This window comes from Erpetoichthys calabaricus, chromosome 2 (assembly GCF_900747795.2).
Source record: "Erpetoichthys calabaricus chromosome 2, fErpCal1.3, whole genome shotgun sequence".
In the NCBI taxonomy this organism is placed as follows: Eukaryota; Metazoa; Chordata; class Cladistia; order Polypteriformes; family Polypteridae; genus Erpetoichthys; species Erpetoichthys calabaricus.
Window position 1 is genome coordinate 272470092 of NC_041395.2, and position 17354 is coordinate 272487445.

Below are 17354 nucleotides of genomic sequence, written 5' to 3' on the forward strand. Positions count from 1 at the left end.
AAGAGGCCGAGCTCCTGTGTGGTTTAATGATTGCATAGTTTTTTTTTTATTGTATGTTTTGAAAAAGCAAAGGTGTTGTACAAAAATAAAATTGGGGAAAAAAAAAACAAAAAAACAAAACTAATATTACAGTTTACTTTTTTATTTGTGTCCCCCATCAACCATTATGTAGCAAACGTAAACCTGTTTAATCCATTTCAGGGTCCCTGGGGGCTGGAGCCAACACCAGCAGCATTAGATCTAAAGCAGCCTTGGTCCTTTTGTGGCCCCTGTTAGACATTTTTCAGTGACACAATTAGATTGTTGTCATTGCTTTATATGAGGTGTGTAGAAAGAGACCTGTAGAAAGAATAACATAATAATAATAATTCTTTACATTTATATAACACGTTTCTCAATACTCAAAGCGCTGTCTACACAGGGAGGACGCGGGAAGCAAACCCACAATCTCCTTACTGCAAAACAGCAGCACTGTGCCACCTGTGAGGAACTTGGAGTACCATACATTGCTTTATTCCAAAGCAATGAAAAAGTGTCCTTTTTAACTGTTTTAAGTTCATTTATTTTCTAAGTGTTGTCAAAAGCTACATTTTTACGTAAGTATCCATGCCCTTGCAGGTTACGTTTTACTTCATCTCAAGCTTACTTTTCTCTTTTCAGATAACTCATTCCGGTGGTTTGGACAGTTCAGTTTGGCATCTGATATCCCATAATGCTTTTTTCCCTGGTTTCTGGGTGAGGTGCTTTATTGGTTTTACAGTACATTTAATTAAGTTATGTAAACGGAGAAAAAGTTTCATGCCAGTATTAAAACAGCACAGTGTCAAATGTGCAAAATATAGCTTGATGTTGCCAATAGTCCAGCATGGTGAAAATAATAAATGCTCTGCTTTAGATTAGGTTAAAGTGCAACTTTCTCATCTGGGAAGGTTTTTACAAAGACGTAGAGGAGTGGATTTGTTCTTAGGAAAAATGTGTGTCCTCGATACTTGTCACGGGGGATGAGTGCATACAACCTTAACCTTTTAACTAGCAAAGGTGCAAAGTGAAATGAAAAGTTTTGTACATTTATACAAACATCACTACCACGTCTCAAATTTAGTGATGTATTAAACCTTGAAGTAAGCCCCGTCGTCTTCAGTTATCTGGCAGACACTGTGGTACCCCATGATGTGCCACTTTTTCACTTAATACCAGGAACCTGACCAGGATGGCGACTTGTCTCCAGTTATTTCATTCAATGCTGGAATGCTAAAGGAGACATTAGCTGTGCTTTGATGACATCAGACGTAGGTATTTGCTCACTAGGAAACTGCAATGGGAAATACTTGTTGCTAGTTTTTTCCTTTCAGTACTTTTTAACAACACTTTACAGCGTGTGCTGCACTCGCCTCCATGTTTTCTTGCTAATGATGGACGTTTCCAAGTTCTGCCACCTGGCCAAACTGCACTAAATACTTGAACACTATTTATGTTCCAGAGACATGGGTGGTACACAAAACAGCGGGAGCAAGTGTTGAACCAAATGTGTCAGTCTTCTCATGTACAGTATGTGATTGCACGAGGGAATCGATGAGTGGCTGTGACATCACTAAAGTCTTGTTGGAGGTGTTCCTGTTGGCAGGAATTCTACATACGAAATGCCTGGACCCTCTGGTGAAGAAAGCTAACAAAGGTTCTCGCTGGTTCCTGGGGCAGGTGGAAAATAGTCTGATGGTGAGGGATAATTGGAAGTTTGAACTTACAGTGTTTGCTTTTTAGGTTTCTGACCCTAGGTCTAATGTGAGCCTCCAAACTTAGAATTGTATTTTTTCCTATGGGGCAATTTGGCTTTTTCCATACATTTTTTTTTAAAATAAATTAATTCATAAATAGATAATAAACTCACAATTCGGTCTGAACGCACACTACAATGACTATAAAGCAAGGAAATTAAAAAGAGAAACCTTGTTGGTATAAAGGAGCCCCGGTATTACTTCTTGACACATTTCTGATGAGTGATTTGTTGGCTGAAAGTTCTCAGTGTTGGTGTGTCAAAGGGAGAATATGTAGCATTGTTCATAATGGCACTTGGTTTTAATTCCCTCCATTGCCAAGATCACCAGGGGGCCTGGAGTGTGTCCTATAACTGAGCCTGCCCTTTTAATTACCTTGTTGATTCTGTGAGCCTCTCTTGAAGTGATGTTAGCAGCCAGCACACCAAATTGTAGAAAAATCACAGTGGCCATCACATAGTTGTAGAAGATGTAAAGGATGTCACCTTCCACATTAAAGGAACGCAGTCTCCTAAGGAAGAAAGGGCAGAGCAGGCTCTTCTTAACTGTGTTCCGAGACCAGTCCAATCTCTCGTTAACTTGGACCCTCAAGTACTTGCAGGAGTGGACCACCTCTACATCCACTCCTTGAATAGTGACTGGACATGGAGGCTCTTTGCTGCAGTGAAAGTCAGTAGCCAGCACTTTGGTTTTGCGGATGTTAAGATGCAGACATTCTCTTTCCACCAATACACCTGACTCCACTACTCTATCTCGTCCTATTCATCAGTGCACTCCATAAGCACAGATTCATCTGAGAATTTCTACAAGTGACATGACCTGGTGTTATATTTGTAGTCTGATGTGTACAGAGTGAAGAGAAAAGGAGATGGGACTGTTCTGTCTGGTGCTCCAGTGTTGCTCACATCCATATCAGAAACACAGTCCTCGAGTCTCACAAACTGTGGTCAGCCTGACAGATGGTCCATTATCCAGAACACCACAGGCTCATCCATCTGCACTTCTCTGAGTTTACCCCTCAACAGTGATGGCTAGATGGTGTTGAATGCATTGAAGAAATCAAAAATCCTTACAGTGCTACCAGCTTTGTCCTGGTGAAAATAAGCCTTACGGAGCAGACAAATAATTGCATCCTCAGCTCCGATCGACAGCAGTGGGTCTAGGTGGTCTACCACAAGAGGACTCCTATAGTCCAGGACCAGCCTCTCAAAGATGTTCATGATGAGGTGAGATGTAAGTGCCACTGGTCTGTTGTTAAATGAGTGGAACTCAGTTGACGAAATATTTGGAGCCTTAGGTAGAGACATCATAGGCTAGTTAGACCCTCATTAAGAATTTCATTGTGCTCTGTCTAAATGACAGTAACAACATTATAAAGCAAAATCAGTTCTATTTAATTGTGTAGTTTGCCAGGTGGTGGCTTGAAAATGACTTAGGACTGTCTGACCACAAACCGTACTTCATTTCTGCAGCCTGACCTAACTATCTGTGAAACATAACCTTGCGGTTTGTTTGTTGTTTATTGAACACTTTGTTTTTTAAGCTGGTAGTGTTTTACACTATAGACACTGTCTAAATACACCTGCTGTACATAGTAGCCATTCATTTACTGAACTTTCTTACTCAGATTTTATGGCCATGAGGAGTCCAAGCCTATTCTGTCAGCAGTGGGTGTGTGTCCTTATAAAACTGCTGTTTGTAGCTTTTTGTTTTCAATATTTTTACATAATCCATCTTCAGATTAACAAAACCCATGTAATTAAACACAGAGCATCAGGTCTCTGCTGTGTTTCCCCAAATGTATAATGCAGGGCTGCTACCATAGTCCTTATATGGCTTCCTAAGCTGCTTTTAAGTTATATAAGCGTGTTGTGCTGTTGTCTCCCATTTCTGCTGTCGAATGTTTTGGAAACTTGATTATGAGCTTTATGAACTTCGGAGAGTGGCAGAGTTGTCTTAGAAGCAGGGCCATGTCTAAGTATAGTAATAAAAGATCAGACCAATTAGCTGGTCAAAGAGAAGAGGAGGTGGCGGGGAAGTCAAACTAAAAATTCTTTCGGAGACTTCAAGAAACGCGACAAGCACCGTCTTGACAGATGCGTTGCTGATTTTTGGCAGCTTAAAGAACTACAAGACAGTCCAGGGTGTATGATGAGGATTGCCACCCCCGTTGTTTGCTTTTATGTATCGCATTAGTTATTACATGAAGTTTTAAATAATAACATTTACTCAGCCTGTATTCCTGCTTGCACATTGGCTCTATTCTACCACCAGGGGCTGGGAAACAAGCTTCAGGTCAATCAGGGTGAGTAGGGTCATTTCTGAGAGGAAGACTACAGTGATAGTCATAGCTGGGTCAAGTCTGAAGGAACTACTGACCGTAAGGTAGTGGGCCGTTGACCTACGTGTATACTTGGTACGTGTAAGAATAAAGTATTGACAAGAACTTAGGACACTGTACTGTGGGTCCACACTTATAAAGAACTTCAGCATTTGAAAAAGGGGTTCATGTGTTTTATGTTATGGGGACTGATTCCCCAAAAGCCTTTCCACTGCTAGGAAATAATTTTAATTAATAGCTGAGCAGAGGTAACTCATTGGCCACATACTCATTTTCATAAATAAAACTAGGACACAATAACTTAATTTCTGTTTATTGGATTGCAAGATGGGCAGATGGAATTTCACAGAATTTGTCTCTTCATGGAGATGGGGTTTGGATAAAAAAATGAATATTTATAGCCTGGACAAAATATTGGAAACACTTGCCGTTATAATAATCCCAAGTACCTCATGAGGAGAGGCCACTCTTTGTCTTCTTGGAAAGGTGTCTTAAATCCTAAGCTGTGTGCGATGGCTTATTCCAGTTCCATTTCTTTGCGAAGTAATAAAGGTACGTTTTTTCTAGTTTGCACACTGCACTAACTCTGAAGGTTCAAAGATGTTTAGGTCTGTTGAATAGGGAGGCCATTGAATGTGTTTGAGTCAATCCACTCTTGACTTGGTGTAGCAGTGTGTTTCGGGTCATTATCATCATCTGAGAAACCTCTTGAGGGAACAGCGTTTGCAAATGACCTCGTATTCCTTGACTGCTTAAACGACCATTCAGACTGATCATTGGAAGTAGTGACTGTCTGAACCATTATGGGTGAAAAAAATACAATGAGAGATGACTCGGCAGATCACATTCCATTTTTCTATTGCTTGGTAGTCCACTCTTTGGACTTCTTACATCAGGTTATAAGTATTCGAGAATTCACTTGAAAACAAGTTGGTTCCAAATACCAGCCCTGCCATGAATTCTAGCAGTTTAAAGCTCAACATATCCAGTACTAATTAATCTCTGTGTTCTTTTCACGCTGTATTTTTTGGCATTTAGCTGCTGTCCCTGGCCTAAGGGGTCAGGTCAGTGAGCTTCAACAATTTTTCATGTGCTCTCCTTGACGCATGAAGTAATCCTGAAGGATTTGTGATCAAGGCACCTGCAGTTCAGCTGCAGACCATTTGGCCTCTTCAGAGCTCTGTGAGGTCCCTCATGTTGCCTTCGATCGTCCCATATCAATGTGCTAACTGTCGGACTTCTTATAGAGGAGACGTCCTGCTAACAGGCCGCACCACCTAAGAGGACTCGCCTTTTATAGGTTTGTAGATGTTCATGGCATCCACTACACAAGTGATCTGTCACAAGAGACTTTGAGGAACACAAAGTGCTGGGTCACAGTAATAGCACACGCTGTAGATGCCACTGGACACAATCCTGTAATGTGTGTGTAATGCCGTAAACTGCTGGACAGGTACATCCCAATGTGTATAATGTACATTTCCTCATTCTACTTGTTAATGACAGAAATGTTGTACAAATGTTCAGGTAAGGCAGACTCGGGCTTCATCGTAAGGTTGTTATACTTACTGTTGATGGCACCAGAGAGTGGCGACACATTGCAGGTTAAGAGTTTCACTTTACTCAACACGTCTTTCAGATTTAGTTACTTTATTTAACCTCGACTTTCATGTGGTTTTTCAGTCAATGTTCTTTCTCTATTTGAAACTTTAATCTGCTTTTTTGTCAGACATTTGAAAACAATCAAATAAAGAAACGTACACCTGAAACTTCACATTATGTTGATTTCTTTTAATTCAGCAATAAAATTCTAAAAAGTACAATAAGTAAGCTTTATTCCTAAACAGCACATAAGGCACATTTTGGGATGCCATTTTATGGACACAACAGCAGCATTTCAAACTCTTTTTGCGAATTTCCATGGATGCAGGGTTTTTGTGAAGGTAGTGCGAAAGGCTTGTGGTCATGAACGCGGTTTACAGGCCGATGGTGAAGCGGGATCAGGGCGTCAGCCATTTTAAAACACACATTATCGTTGGTCATTTTAAACTGCAACACACTAATGGAAAATAACTTAACCGTTTAGTACAAAATAGTTGTAGGATTGTCTTGATAAGCCGCCCAAATACTCCAATTGTTTAGTGTCTAGAATCGTCCAAACTATCGTCATGATTCATCGGATACTTAAACTGAGCTAGTGATCCCCGCTCCACCATCGCTCAGTAAACGGCACACCAAACAGCCCACCCTGCTCACTTCCAAAAGAGCAACCACTCTGCTTGTCCATTCTTATTTTGTAGCTATGAACAGTTCTAAGTTTTTTTTTTAAAAAAATTTTTCTATTTAAACGTAAAATCAAGTAAACACTCTTAACTAGTTATACCGTAACTCTTTATACATGTTTTATAAACTACGCTGCATTTTTAAAAAGCAGCAGTGATAAAAAGTTAGTTTGTTCACCTCCAGTATATAAAGAATATGCTATAAAAAGTGTTCTCTTTGCATACAAGGCTTAGGTACAGCATTAGGCAAATCTTCCTCGTCACGGCAGAATGCATTAAACCGAGTAACACAACGTAAGCAAAGTGTAAACGTTTCAAACCACCTCTAAAGTACATGCACATGCAACTTCTACCACATTTGTATGTCACACACCTAAAATATTATCCAAACTAAACATCCACAATAAATCGAGATAACGTTTTAACAGATATTGACTTCTAAAACTCACATTTTCTTGTGCTTGTATAAAAGTGGTGAGTGTCAGCTCAAAATCCCAAACATTAATATATATATATATATATATATATATATATATATATATATATATTTTTTTTTTAAACATATGTTATATAGCTAATACATAAATATTTTAAAATATTATGCCCCATGATATTTAATTGACGTAAACATTACTAATCTTCCTAATATATTTTTAATACTGATCCCTAAACGGGTAACATTTTTCCAAAATACACATATATAATCCCAGTAAGCATATTATTAGTTAAATCACTTCACTTATATCATTGGTTATTATAATACTGACAATATTTTCAATTACAAACAGACAATAATGGCTTTTAAGAGAGAAAGGGTATTTTAAGAATTATGTACCAACCTTCATATAATACTCTATGTAGACATCAATATTTCCTTCTTAATGTAGTTTTGTTGCATACTTTATACAGACAAAAAAGCATTTAAAAAAATCCTTCTATAAATATTTTCTGCAGGATATGCCCTCAGATTGTAAAATACTTAAGGAAAACAAACAAAAAAAATCCTCCCAGCTTTTGCTTATTACTCCAAGATACAGACCATTTTAATAACAAAACCCTTTAATCGTAAATAAAGTTAAAAAATGATATTCAAATATATACATAAAAAGGTTAACTGCGGAGACTTCAATGTTAGGGAAATTTAAAAAAAAAAAAATCTTTTTTGTATTTTACATTGATTGATTTAAAATCGAAAACGGTTTTAAAATACACACATTATGATTTTGAGAATCACACAAACTGCAAACTCAAATGAACCCCACAAGTCAAGTATGGACGACTCCCGATGAGTACAACAAGCGATGGACGGCGGTGTATTTGCTTTCTGAGTGGACGTCTAGAAGGACTACGTCTGTTGCCCAAACTCAAGTCGATTGTCCTCTTTAAATTTCAATGGTTTCCCACACGGGCGTCTTCTACGCTCTACTCATCGCTTTATTCAAAGGGACTCGCGAAAGACCTCCCAGCGTAACAACACTGGCGCTCGCAGCCACTTCAGTTGCTTTATAAAAAGTGCCCACGAGAAGAACCTCATTCTGTACAACGCAGCGACTGCATAGTGTTAACAACTCGTAGTGTTTATCTAATTACAATTAAACTCACATTCCCAGTACACGTCGTAGACAGCTATGCAAAGACAAGGAACTTTTACAATCAATCTGAAATGATACACACGGTTTCGCCTCCTAGTCTTTAAAGTGTTTGCAGGGTTATTTTTTTTTAGCCAGTTTTATGACACTTGTTGCAGACAGACCCATCAGCTTCATTAACACGAGTCACACAGCCATTTAAAAAAGATGACGGGTTTTTCCTGTTGAAGCTGTAACAGTGCCACAATGTTTCTTGCAGAATTTATGGATATAATGAGGGGCAGAGGGAACGACCCGACTAGACAGATGAACGTTTCAGTGCTCACGATCCGGTCAAAATGGGGATAATTTCATATGTACAACCTGCTTTAGCTTTTAGCTCTGAAAAATCTATATTAGATTATCATTTTAGTTTTATATACCCACCCTTTCAATTTCCGAAATCTCTTATTCTAGCACAGAACCACAGAGAGACAGGAAACGTCCAACACAAGGCCCAAACCACCTCTGGACGGGGGGCCAGTCTGTCACAGTGCGCACGCGCGCGCACACACACACTACACTTACACCAATGTAGAGTCTGTCATGTCTTTGGGATTGTGGGAGAAAGCCAGAGAAAACGCATGTGGAGGTGGGGAGAACGTGCAAACTCCACAAAACGGAGTCCGGGTCAAGGGTCAAACGAGGGTCCCAGCGCTGCCCACCTGGTGTGAATTTGAATGAGATGATCTGACAGTCGGTCACATTTTTAATGTACTTTAAACAAAATTGAAATGTATCAATATACACAATTATTTTTGAAAATGTTTAGCTTAAATTCACTTGACTATCACTTTACTCATATATATACTTATATATTTATATATATATATATATATATATATATATATGTATGTACATAATACGACTACCATGTTCCTAAGTATTCAAGTTTAGTTTGGCATATTATAGTTAAATGGAAGCACTCCACTATATACTTTTGTATAACATTTTAACGCATGAATATTATTGCTATAATATACATATTCACAAATGGCTTTTAAGGTACATAACAAATGAATGTTTGAAAATATCAATAAAAATGCCCTGACTAAACACTACTACCTTCCAGAAAGTGGAAGTCTTTGTTTTCATATATACAACTAAAAGGTATTGTTCCTAACAATAACAATTACAAAATACGGTTACATTATTGCTCCTAATACATCTGTGATGGCGGTTACTGTTCTCATTTTCCAAGTACAGTTAAAGCCTAACTGAGCATTTTTAGTTGTCTGTCTAAAGAATGACATTTCCTGAAATGTATGTATTTACTGTATGTATGCGTTTATTTCCTAAACCAGAATGCTCAAGTACACCAAGACGCGGTACAGGGTTGCCTGTCAGGCCCTTGAACTAACAGTAAATGGCAGATTGCACTACAAAGCAGATGAGATGTGAAGAGTTCGCCCTGCAATTCGGTTGACAGAGGCGGCCAAGCCTAAAGCCTCACGGGATCAACTGCACATTGTACTAGAATCTCCGACTCTGATCCTTCAAAGAAACACGATTCCCTTCATACAGCCCTCACACCTCAGCCCCTGAGCAGCTTCCAATTCACCTAACCTTCCAAGAAAACACATGCTTGGGAATACTTAAATATCGACACCCTTAAACATCACATTCCATCGGCAAAAACTCTGCCAACACAACAAAACCGCAAGGATTCAAATCTTGTCTGCCAGCTGTATCACAACAAGGCATTGGTGACCCCATACTCTCAAATCAAAACTCAAACAGTCTGATGATTTAGCAGAAAGGCGAGAGTCTCTGCAACTTCTAAAACTAAATCTAGGATATGGCTGACTCAAGTCTGACCTTGGGCTAAACTGTGACGTCAAGAAAGCAAAGATGCATTATAATGAACTCCCATAATAAAATAATAGGAAGTAAATGTGAATGACTAATTCTGATTGGAAAGTAGCAGGTGACTTGAAAGAAAAACAAGAAAACAATCCCATTGAGATCTTGTCTAGTGGCTATAAGACAGCAATGTAACAAGAAGTTAAATAAAAATATTGACAGTCTAAACGAGGCGATAAGATATTAGTGAAATACACATCACTTCTTATGAAAATGTCCTTCACATTAACTAGTACCTCATGCTCACTTCTAAATACTTACTAATTCTAACAAATTTTTGTCCCTCGTGCTCTTGAGCATTAGATAAGAAGCTATTAGTTTTCAGAAACAAGACTGCAGGTCCTGAGTGACAGGATCATCACCTACTGGAATGAGGTGAACACTGAAGATGGAAGTCATGGGAACAAACATGGACTTGAGGAAAAGGGAATAAAACGCCTCACTGTCCTCTCCAGCTCATCACGTCACATTTCTTCTGTGGTCATGGGTTATTATGTATCTATGTGACAGTTCTGTATTTAATGAGTGGCACACTCTAATCTTGCATTTTGCCTTGACAGTTGTCATTGGCGATCTGCGCCTGCACTTGGTGAGGAGTGCTGTGCAAGAACAAAGTAGTTTGTACTGCTGCATTGTATTTCTGAGGTGGCAATCACAGATTTGCCAAGTAGCTCTGTGAAGAGGATTACTTGTGTTCTGTTTTGTGTGTTGTATTTACCCCATTCTGCGGTGGGCTGGCGCCCTGCCCGGGGTTTGTTTCCTGCCTTGCGCCCTGTGTTGGCTGGGATTGGCTCCAGCAGACCCCCGTGACCCTGTAGTTAGGATATAGTGGGTTGGATACTTGATGGATGGTTGGAATTACCCCATTTTTTACACTCACTGCAAACCCAAACTACCTGGAAGGGGGGGTCTCTCACAATGTTGTTTTTTTTTTCTTGTCTTTTTATAGAGTCAGGGCTGGGGGGCTGTCAAAAACAGGGCTTGTTAAAGCACATGAAGGCATTCCTTGGCGATTTTGGGCTACACAAGAAATACTTTGTTACTGTTATGTAGTGTGCAAGCAAAGGACACCAACTTGTGCACACACGATCATGTTGTCTTAAACTTGTGTGTGCAGTTAAGATTCGCCTGCTGTCATGGATGTGACTTTTCATTGGTTGGTCTGTCCGACAGACCTACACGGGAATAAAATACAACTGATTCATATGAGACAAGAACTCCTGGGACTGTTTAATTCTTTCCAAGTCACCCTGTTGATATCAATTGGGATTTTGTTTGTCAATTTAAAACAATAGCACTGGAGCAAGTTCAGATTGGATAAAGATGCTTTTCTTGTGTAAAGAATGGCCTTAACTCATATAATTGCATTTTAATTTTTGTAAATCATGTTGGATAAACTTGTCCTCTAATAAACAAACAATATCAAATCCACTTTCTGTAGCATTTCTAATCGAAAATCTCTGTCAGCCGCTGTCAGTTTCTGTTACGTGTCCCTATCATTCAGTTTCTTTCTCTAGAATGAAACATCTCATTTGTCCATTTCTTCCTCACATAACAGGTGCAGTTTATCTGATCTTTTCAGCCCACTGCTCCTATGATACCAGCCCCATCAGCCTCTTTGTGTCATTGCCTGATGAAGTTCTTTCGGAAAGATGCACGACGCAAGAGCATACAGAACAGAATGAACATTAGCTGTTTAATTAAAAAAAACAGACTGACAAAACTGCGGAAGTAATCCACTGCTGAATAGCTGATCTTAATGTTAACATGTGGGACTGGATGGGATTGAACTTTGAAAAGAACGATCCAAGAGGAGGTTAACCCAGGCACAGGAGCGTCCCTCTTCACATCTATTTCAGTTCCTCACAATCCATCACTGCACCATTTGAAATGAAAGGCATTCCATTAGCCCTGCTAGGTCAGGGGACTTCTGCCAAAGCCAACGGAGGGTTTGTCAGTATCTAATCATTACACGTAAAGTAAGGCACAAATGTTCCAGTTCTTAAGCCATGCGTGGAGGACAAAACAGAGCACTGCTGAAAATGCGCTGTGTTTGTGAAGGACGCTACTCTAGAAGAGCTGGAGGCAGCTGCCACTAAACAGCTGACAGTTGATTTTTCTGTATGTACGTCTTTTTTTTGCTTTCTTTCATTCCTCCATGCTCATTATAGTGTATCAATAAACTTTGGTATAATTTCTTACGCAACACAGAATCAAATCATTTGAAAAACACAGTGGATAATAATAATAATAATAAAAGAACTGCATATTCCATAACTTCATTCGTTTCGGAAATCTATGACATTTTGGGTGGCCAGATGGCTGAAATGAATGTTGTAAAGTCGAGGCCTTGCAGCTGCTAGGCCTGTGGCAAAACCCCATCTACATATCGAGTAACAGACGTTAGTTTCTATAAAGACGGGTAGAATGGTTGCGCAACTTCAAAGCAACGCCCGAGAAGCGACCAGTAGTTCCTGAGCTCATATGAAAAGCACGGTTAGAGAAGGCAGGTGCATATTGATCCCAGTTTTCAAAGAAACAAAAATAAAATAAAATAATAAAATCACGCAGTCTAAGTCTACGAGCCATGTCTTGGCAGCTTTTCGACAATAAATAGCAGATCATCATGCAAAGCAGAGACCCATTTTTGTAATAATTCCCCTTGAATAATTCACAGTTAATTTAATGTGCTGTTAACCCAATGAATGGTGAAGGCACTTGGATGGCCTCACCAAACTGGAAAAAAATAATAATAATTAAAAATAAAGATATTGGCACTTGAAAGTTACATCATCCAGACAGGAAACAAGCACAACAGTATGTAAACAAAGAATCAGCAGCCACCATGATAAGGTAAGCTACGTCAACCAACGTGGAGATCGATAATACTGCCTCGGTCAGTGATAACGCTACAAATACAACTTCAAGATTATACACATACACAGGCACATGTGTTACATCGTATTGCTATTTTAAGGCCCACTAAGTGAATAAAGGCAGATACATTTTGGCAAGTTTCCTTCTTTTAAAGCGCATTTTGTCAATTCATTAATGAAGGCAGGGCAGTGGGAGGGATTCGTTTATTGCACACGACGACAGTAGTATCCAAGGACTTTGCATTTTTCGCACAGGTGCTGAGGGTGCTCCTTGCTCTGGTCAGAGACATCCAGGCCATCAGGCTTCTCCAGGGGTCGCTGTATGAAGACAAAAGAAACAATGAAACCAAACACATTAGAAAGTGGCAAGCGACTCTGAAGAGTGGGCATGAGATTTCCAGAAAACAGGAATAATTATTAAGGAAGAAACCCTACCGTTAACACTTAATTACAGTGCCTCTACAAAGTCTTCAACACTAACCCACCCGACGTTTTCACCTTTTATTTCTATACAACATTGAATCCCCAGTCCCAAAGGTATCACGTCCTAGTGAGCTGAATGACTTTCGGCCTGTTGCTCTGACATCACATGTGATGAAGACCATGGAGAGGCTGCTGCTTCACCACCTTAGGCCACAGGTTCAACACGCCCTTGACCCTCTGCAGTTTGCATATCAGGAGAAGGTGGGAGCGGAAGATGCCATCATCTATATGCTACACCGATCCCTCTCTCACTTGGACAGAGGCAGTGGTGCTGTAAGAATTATGTTTCTAGACTTCTCTAGCGCCTTCAACACAATCCAACCTCTGCTCCTTAGGGACAAGCTGACAGAGATGGGATTAGATTCATACCTAGTGGCATGGATCGTGGACTATCTTAAAGACAGACCTCAGTATGTGCGTCTTGGGAACTGCACGTCTGACATTGTGGTCAGCAACACAGGAGCGCCACAAGGGACTGTACTTTCTCCGGTCCTGTTCAGCCTATATACATCGGACTTCCAATACAATTCGGAGTCCTGCCATGTGCAAAAGTTCGCTGATGACACTGCTATCGTGGGCTGTATCAGGAATGGGCTGGAGGAGGAGTATAGGGACCTAATCAAGGACTTTGTTAAATGGTCCGACTCAAACCACCTACACCTGAACACCAGCAAAACCAAGGAGCTGGTGGTGGATTTTAGGAGGCCCAGACCCCTCATAGACCCAGTGATCATCAAAGGTGACTGTGTGCAGATGGTGCAGACCTATAAATATCTGGGAGTGCAGCTGGATGATAAATTAGACTGGACTGCCAATACTGATGCGCTGTGCAAGAAAGGACAAAGCCGGTTATACTTCCTTAGAAGGCTGGCTTCCTTCAACATCTGCAATAAGATGCTGCAGATGTTCTATCAAACAGTTGTGGCGAGCGCCCTCTTCTACGCAGTGGTGTGCTGGGGAGGCAGCATTAAGAGGAAAGACGCCTCACGCCTGGACAAACTGGTGAGGAAGGCAGGCTCTATTGTTGGCATGGAGCTGGACAGTTTAACATCTGTGGCAGAGCGAAGGGCGCTCAGCAGGCTCCTATCAATTATGGAGAATCCACTGCATCCACTAAATAATGTCATCTCCAGACAGAAGAGCAGCTTCAGTGACAGACTGCTGTCACTGTCCTGCTCCACAGACAGATTGAGGAGATCGTTCCTCCCCCAAACTATGCGACTCTTTAATTCCACCAGGGGGGGTAAACGTTAATATTTAACATTATACATAGTTATTGTCTGTTTTTTTCACTTGTATTATTATCATTCTTTAATTTAATATTATTTATTGTATCAGTATGCTGCTGCTGAAGAATGTGAATTTCCCATTGGGATTAATAAAGTATCTATCTATCTATCTATCTATCTATCTATCTATCTATCTATCTATCTATCTATCTATCTATCTATCTATCTATCTATCTATCTATCTATCTATCTATCTATCTATCATAGTGGGTTTCATTTGGTTTTTCTAACACTTGATCAACAGAAAAAGTGAAAAGAGGTCTACGTAAAGTGATCTAAATTAACTAAAAATGTAAAACGCAAAATAATGAATCGCATAAATATTCACCCCCTTCGAGTCAACATTGAGTTGATGCACCTTTGGCAGCTAGGACAGCCTTGAGTCTGTGTGCACAGGTCTTTAGTTAGCTTTGCACATCTGAACACTGCACTTGTCCTCCATTCTTACTGTAAAACTGCTCAAGCTGCGGGGGCTGTGAATGAACAGCCATTTCAAAGTCCAGCCACAAATTCTCAATTGGAGTGAGCTCTCAACTTGGACATCAACATTGTTGTTTGATAAGCCATTCCTGTGTAGCTTTAGCCTCATGCTTGGCTTGCTGTCTTGCTGGAAAGCGATTCTTCTCCCAAGGTGCAGGATTCCTGCAGACTGCATCAGGCCTTCTCCCAGGTTTTCCCCAAATTTTGCTACCTTTCACCCTTACAGGCCTTCTGCATGCTTCACAGTGGAGATGCTATGCTTTTGATAACTAGAACATTGGAACAATCTAGACAAGAACATGCTATTCAGACACTTGGAAAATGAGCATTTTGAAATGTAAAAGCACAGGCGATTAAAATCTCAAGCAAACTACTTGTGGTATCAACACAAGCTCTTAATTATTGTAGTGATTCCACACGTCAGACACAGAAGTGGTGATGGCCATCATAGGTGCAGCATATGACAAAGACATTGCACACCTCAGACATCAGCTAAGTAAACGAATTGTGATGATAGACTCCGCGGTCTGGAAGTTATTAATTTTGGGTGCAAAAACATAAAAATGCAGAATCTGTTAACCGAGCCAAGTAAGCGACAGACGTAAGTCTCCACATAGCATAACATGATTGGTGCATTTAAAGCGCTATATAAATGTAAAGAGTTATTATTATTATTATTTAAGTGGCATCGCCCAGTCAGCCTTAAAATTATTCAATATTATATAAATGGCAGAAAGTTGCACATGTGGGGAAAAAGCATAAGTCTGCTTCTCTTTCCAAAGAGTTAGCAACCCAAATTGATGTTGTAGCGATCAAACGGAGCAGACACAATCAGTCTGGTTAATGCCGTTTAAATGTAAATATTTCATTTATTGCTATGCACCCCACTTCAAGGATCATAGGAGAAGGCAATACTGTACAACTCTTGATTAAATCTTCTTCTTCCTCCATCTACTGAGTCTAGTAATGCAGCAAGTCAAAAGCTGAAATGATCCCAACAGACCTCCCAGTTAAGATGGTGCACTAGTTAGTCTGCTCCCTGGGATACGCTTTGGCCCTGCATAACCTGAATTAGATTTAGTGGGTTTGACAATATTACAGTCGGGTCTATTAGTATTTGGACAGTGACACAATTTTCATAATTTTGACTCTGTACACCACCACAATGGATCTGAAACAAAGCAATCATTATGTGATCAAAGTGTAGACTTTCAGCTTTAATTCAAGGGGTTTAACAAAAATACTGAATGAGCTCTTTAGAAAAGACAGCCATTTTTATACATGGTCCCTCTATTTTCAGGGGCTCAAAAGTGTTTGGACAAACCAGCATAATAAATATAATGATCATTTTCAATATTTAGTTGAAAATCCTTTATATAAGTCAATGACTGCTCTGAAGTCTGGAACCCATGGCCATCTCCAAGTGCTGGGTTTCCACCCGAGAGATGCTTTGCCAGGCCTTCAGCTGTCTTCAGTTGCTGCTTGTTTGTTGGACTTTCTACAATCCGTGTTGTCTTCAGCAAGTGACATTCATGCCCAATTGAGTTGAGGTCAGTTGATTGACTTGGCCTTTGAAGAATATTCCGCTAGATTGCGTTGAAAATCACTTGGTTTGTTTTCGCAGTATATTTCAGCTCATTGTCCGTCTGTACTATGAAACGTTGTCCTTTCAGTTTGCAGTATTTCTCTGAACCTGAGCAGATAGTAGAGCCAGACACACTTCAGAATTCATCCTGCTACTTCTGCCAGCAGTCATGTCATCAATAAACACTAGTGACTGACTTCTATTCACAAACATGCATGATCATGCCATAAAGCTGCCTCCACCATGTTTCACAGATGATGTGGTATTCATCAGATCATGAGCCAGTTCTCTTCTCTGTACTCTTCTCTTCCAGCATTCTGGTATATATTGATCTTAGTTTCCTTTGTCCAAAGAAAATTGTTCCAGAACTGGACAGGCTTTTAAAAAGTGTGTTCTGGCAAAATCTTATCTGCCCTTCCTATGCTTGAGGCTTGCCAGTAGTTTGCACCTTGTGGTAAACCCTCTGTCTTTACTTTCATGGAGTCTTCTTGATTGTAGACTTTGGCAATTGTAGGCCTACCTCCCAGAAAGTGTTCTTGGTTTGGATAAATGTTATGAAGGGGTTCTTCTTCAACAAGGACAGAATTCTGCAATCATCCAGCACAGATGTCTTCTGTGGTTTTCCAGACCTTCTGGTGTCAAATGCTGGGTTCACCAGATGGTTGACTTGACCACTCCTGGTGTTTCTGCTATCTCTCTGAAGGGTTTCCTTTGTTATTTTAGCCTAATGATGGACTGTTTTGAGCTCTTTG

The 17354-nt window shown here is 40.0% G+C and overlaps 1 protein-coding gene across 1 annotated transcript in view; it reads right to left on the bottom strand.

Moving 5' to 3' along the window:
* Window positions 1–5886: 5886 nt before the first annotated feature.
* Window positions 5887–17354, bottom strand: part of zcchc24 (zinc finger, CCHC domain containing 24) — a 176109-nt gene continuing 164641 nt past the window's right edge. Inside the window, exon 4 of the mRNA XM_028795543.2 lies at window positions 5887–13083. Within this exon, the coding sequence (XP_028651376.1) occupies window positions 12970–13083 (114 nt within the window). The 3' untranslated portion in view covers window positions 5887–12969. The remainder of the gene's footprint in view (window positions 13084–17354) is intronic.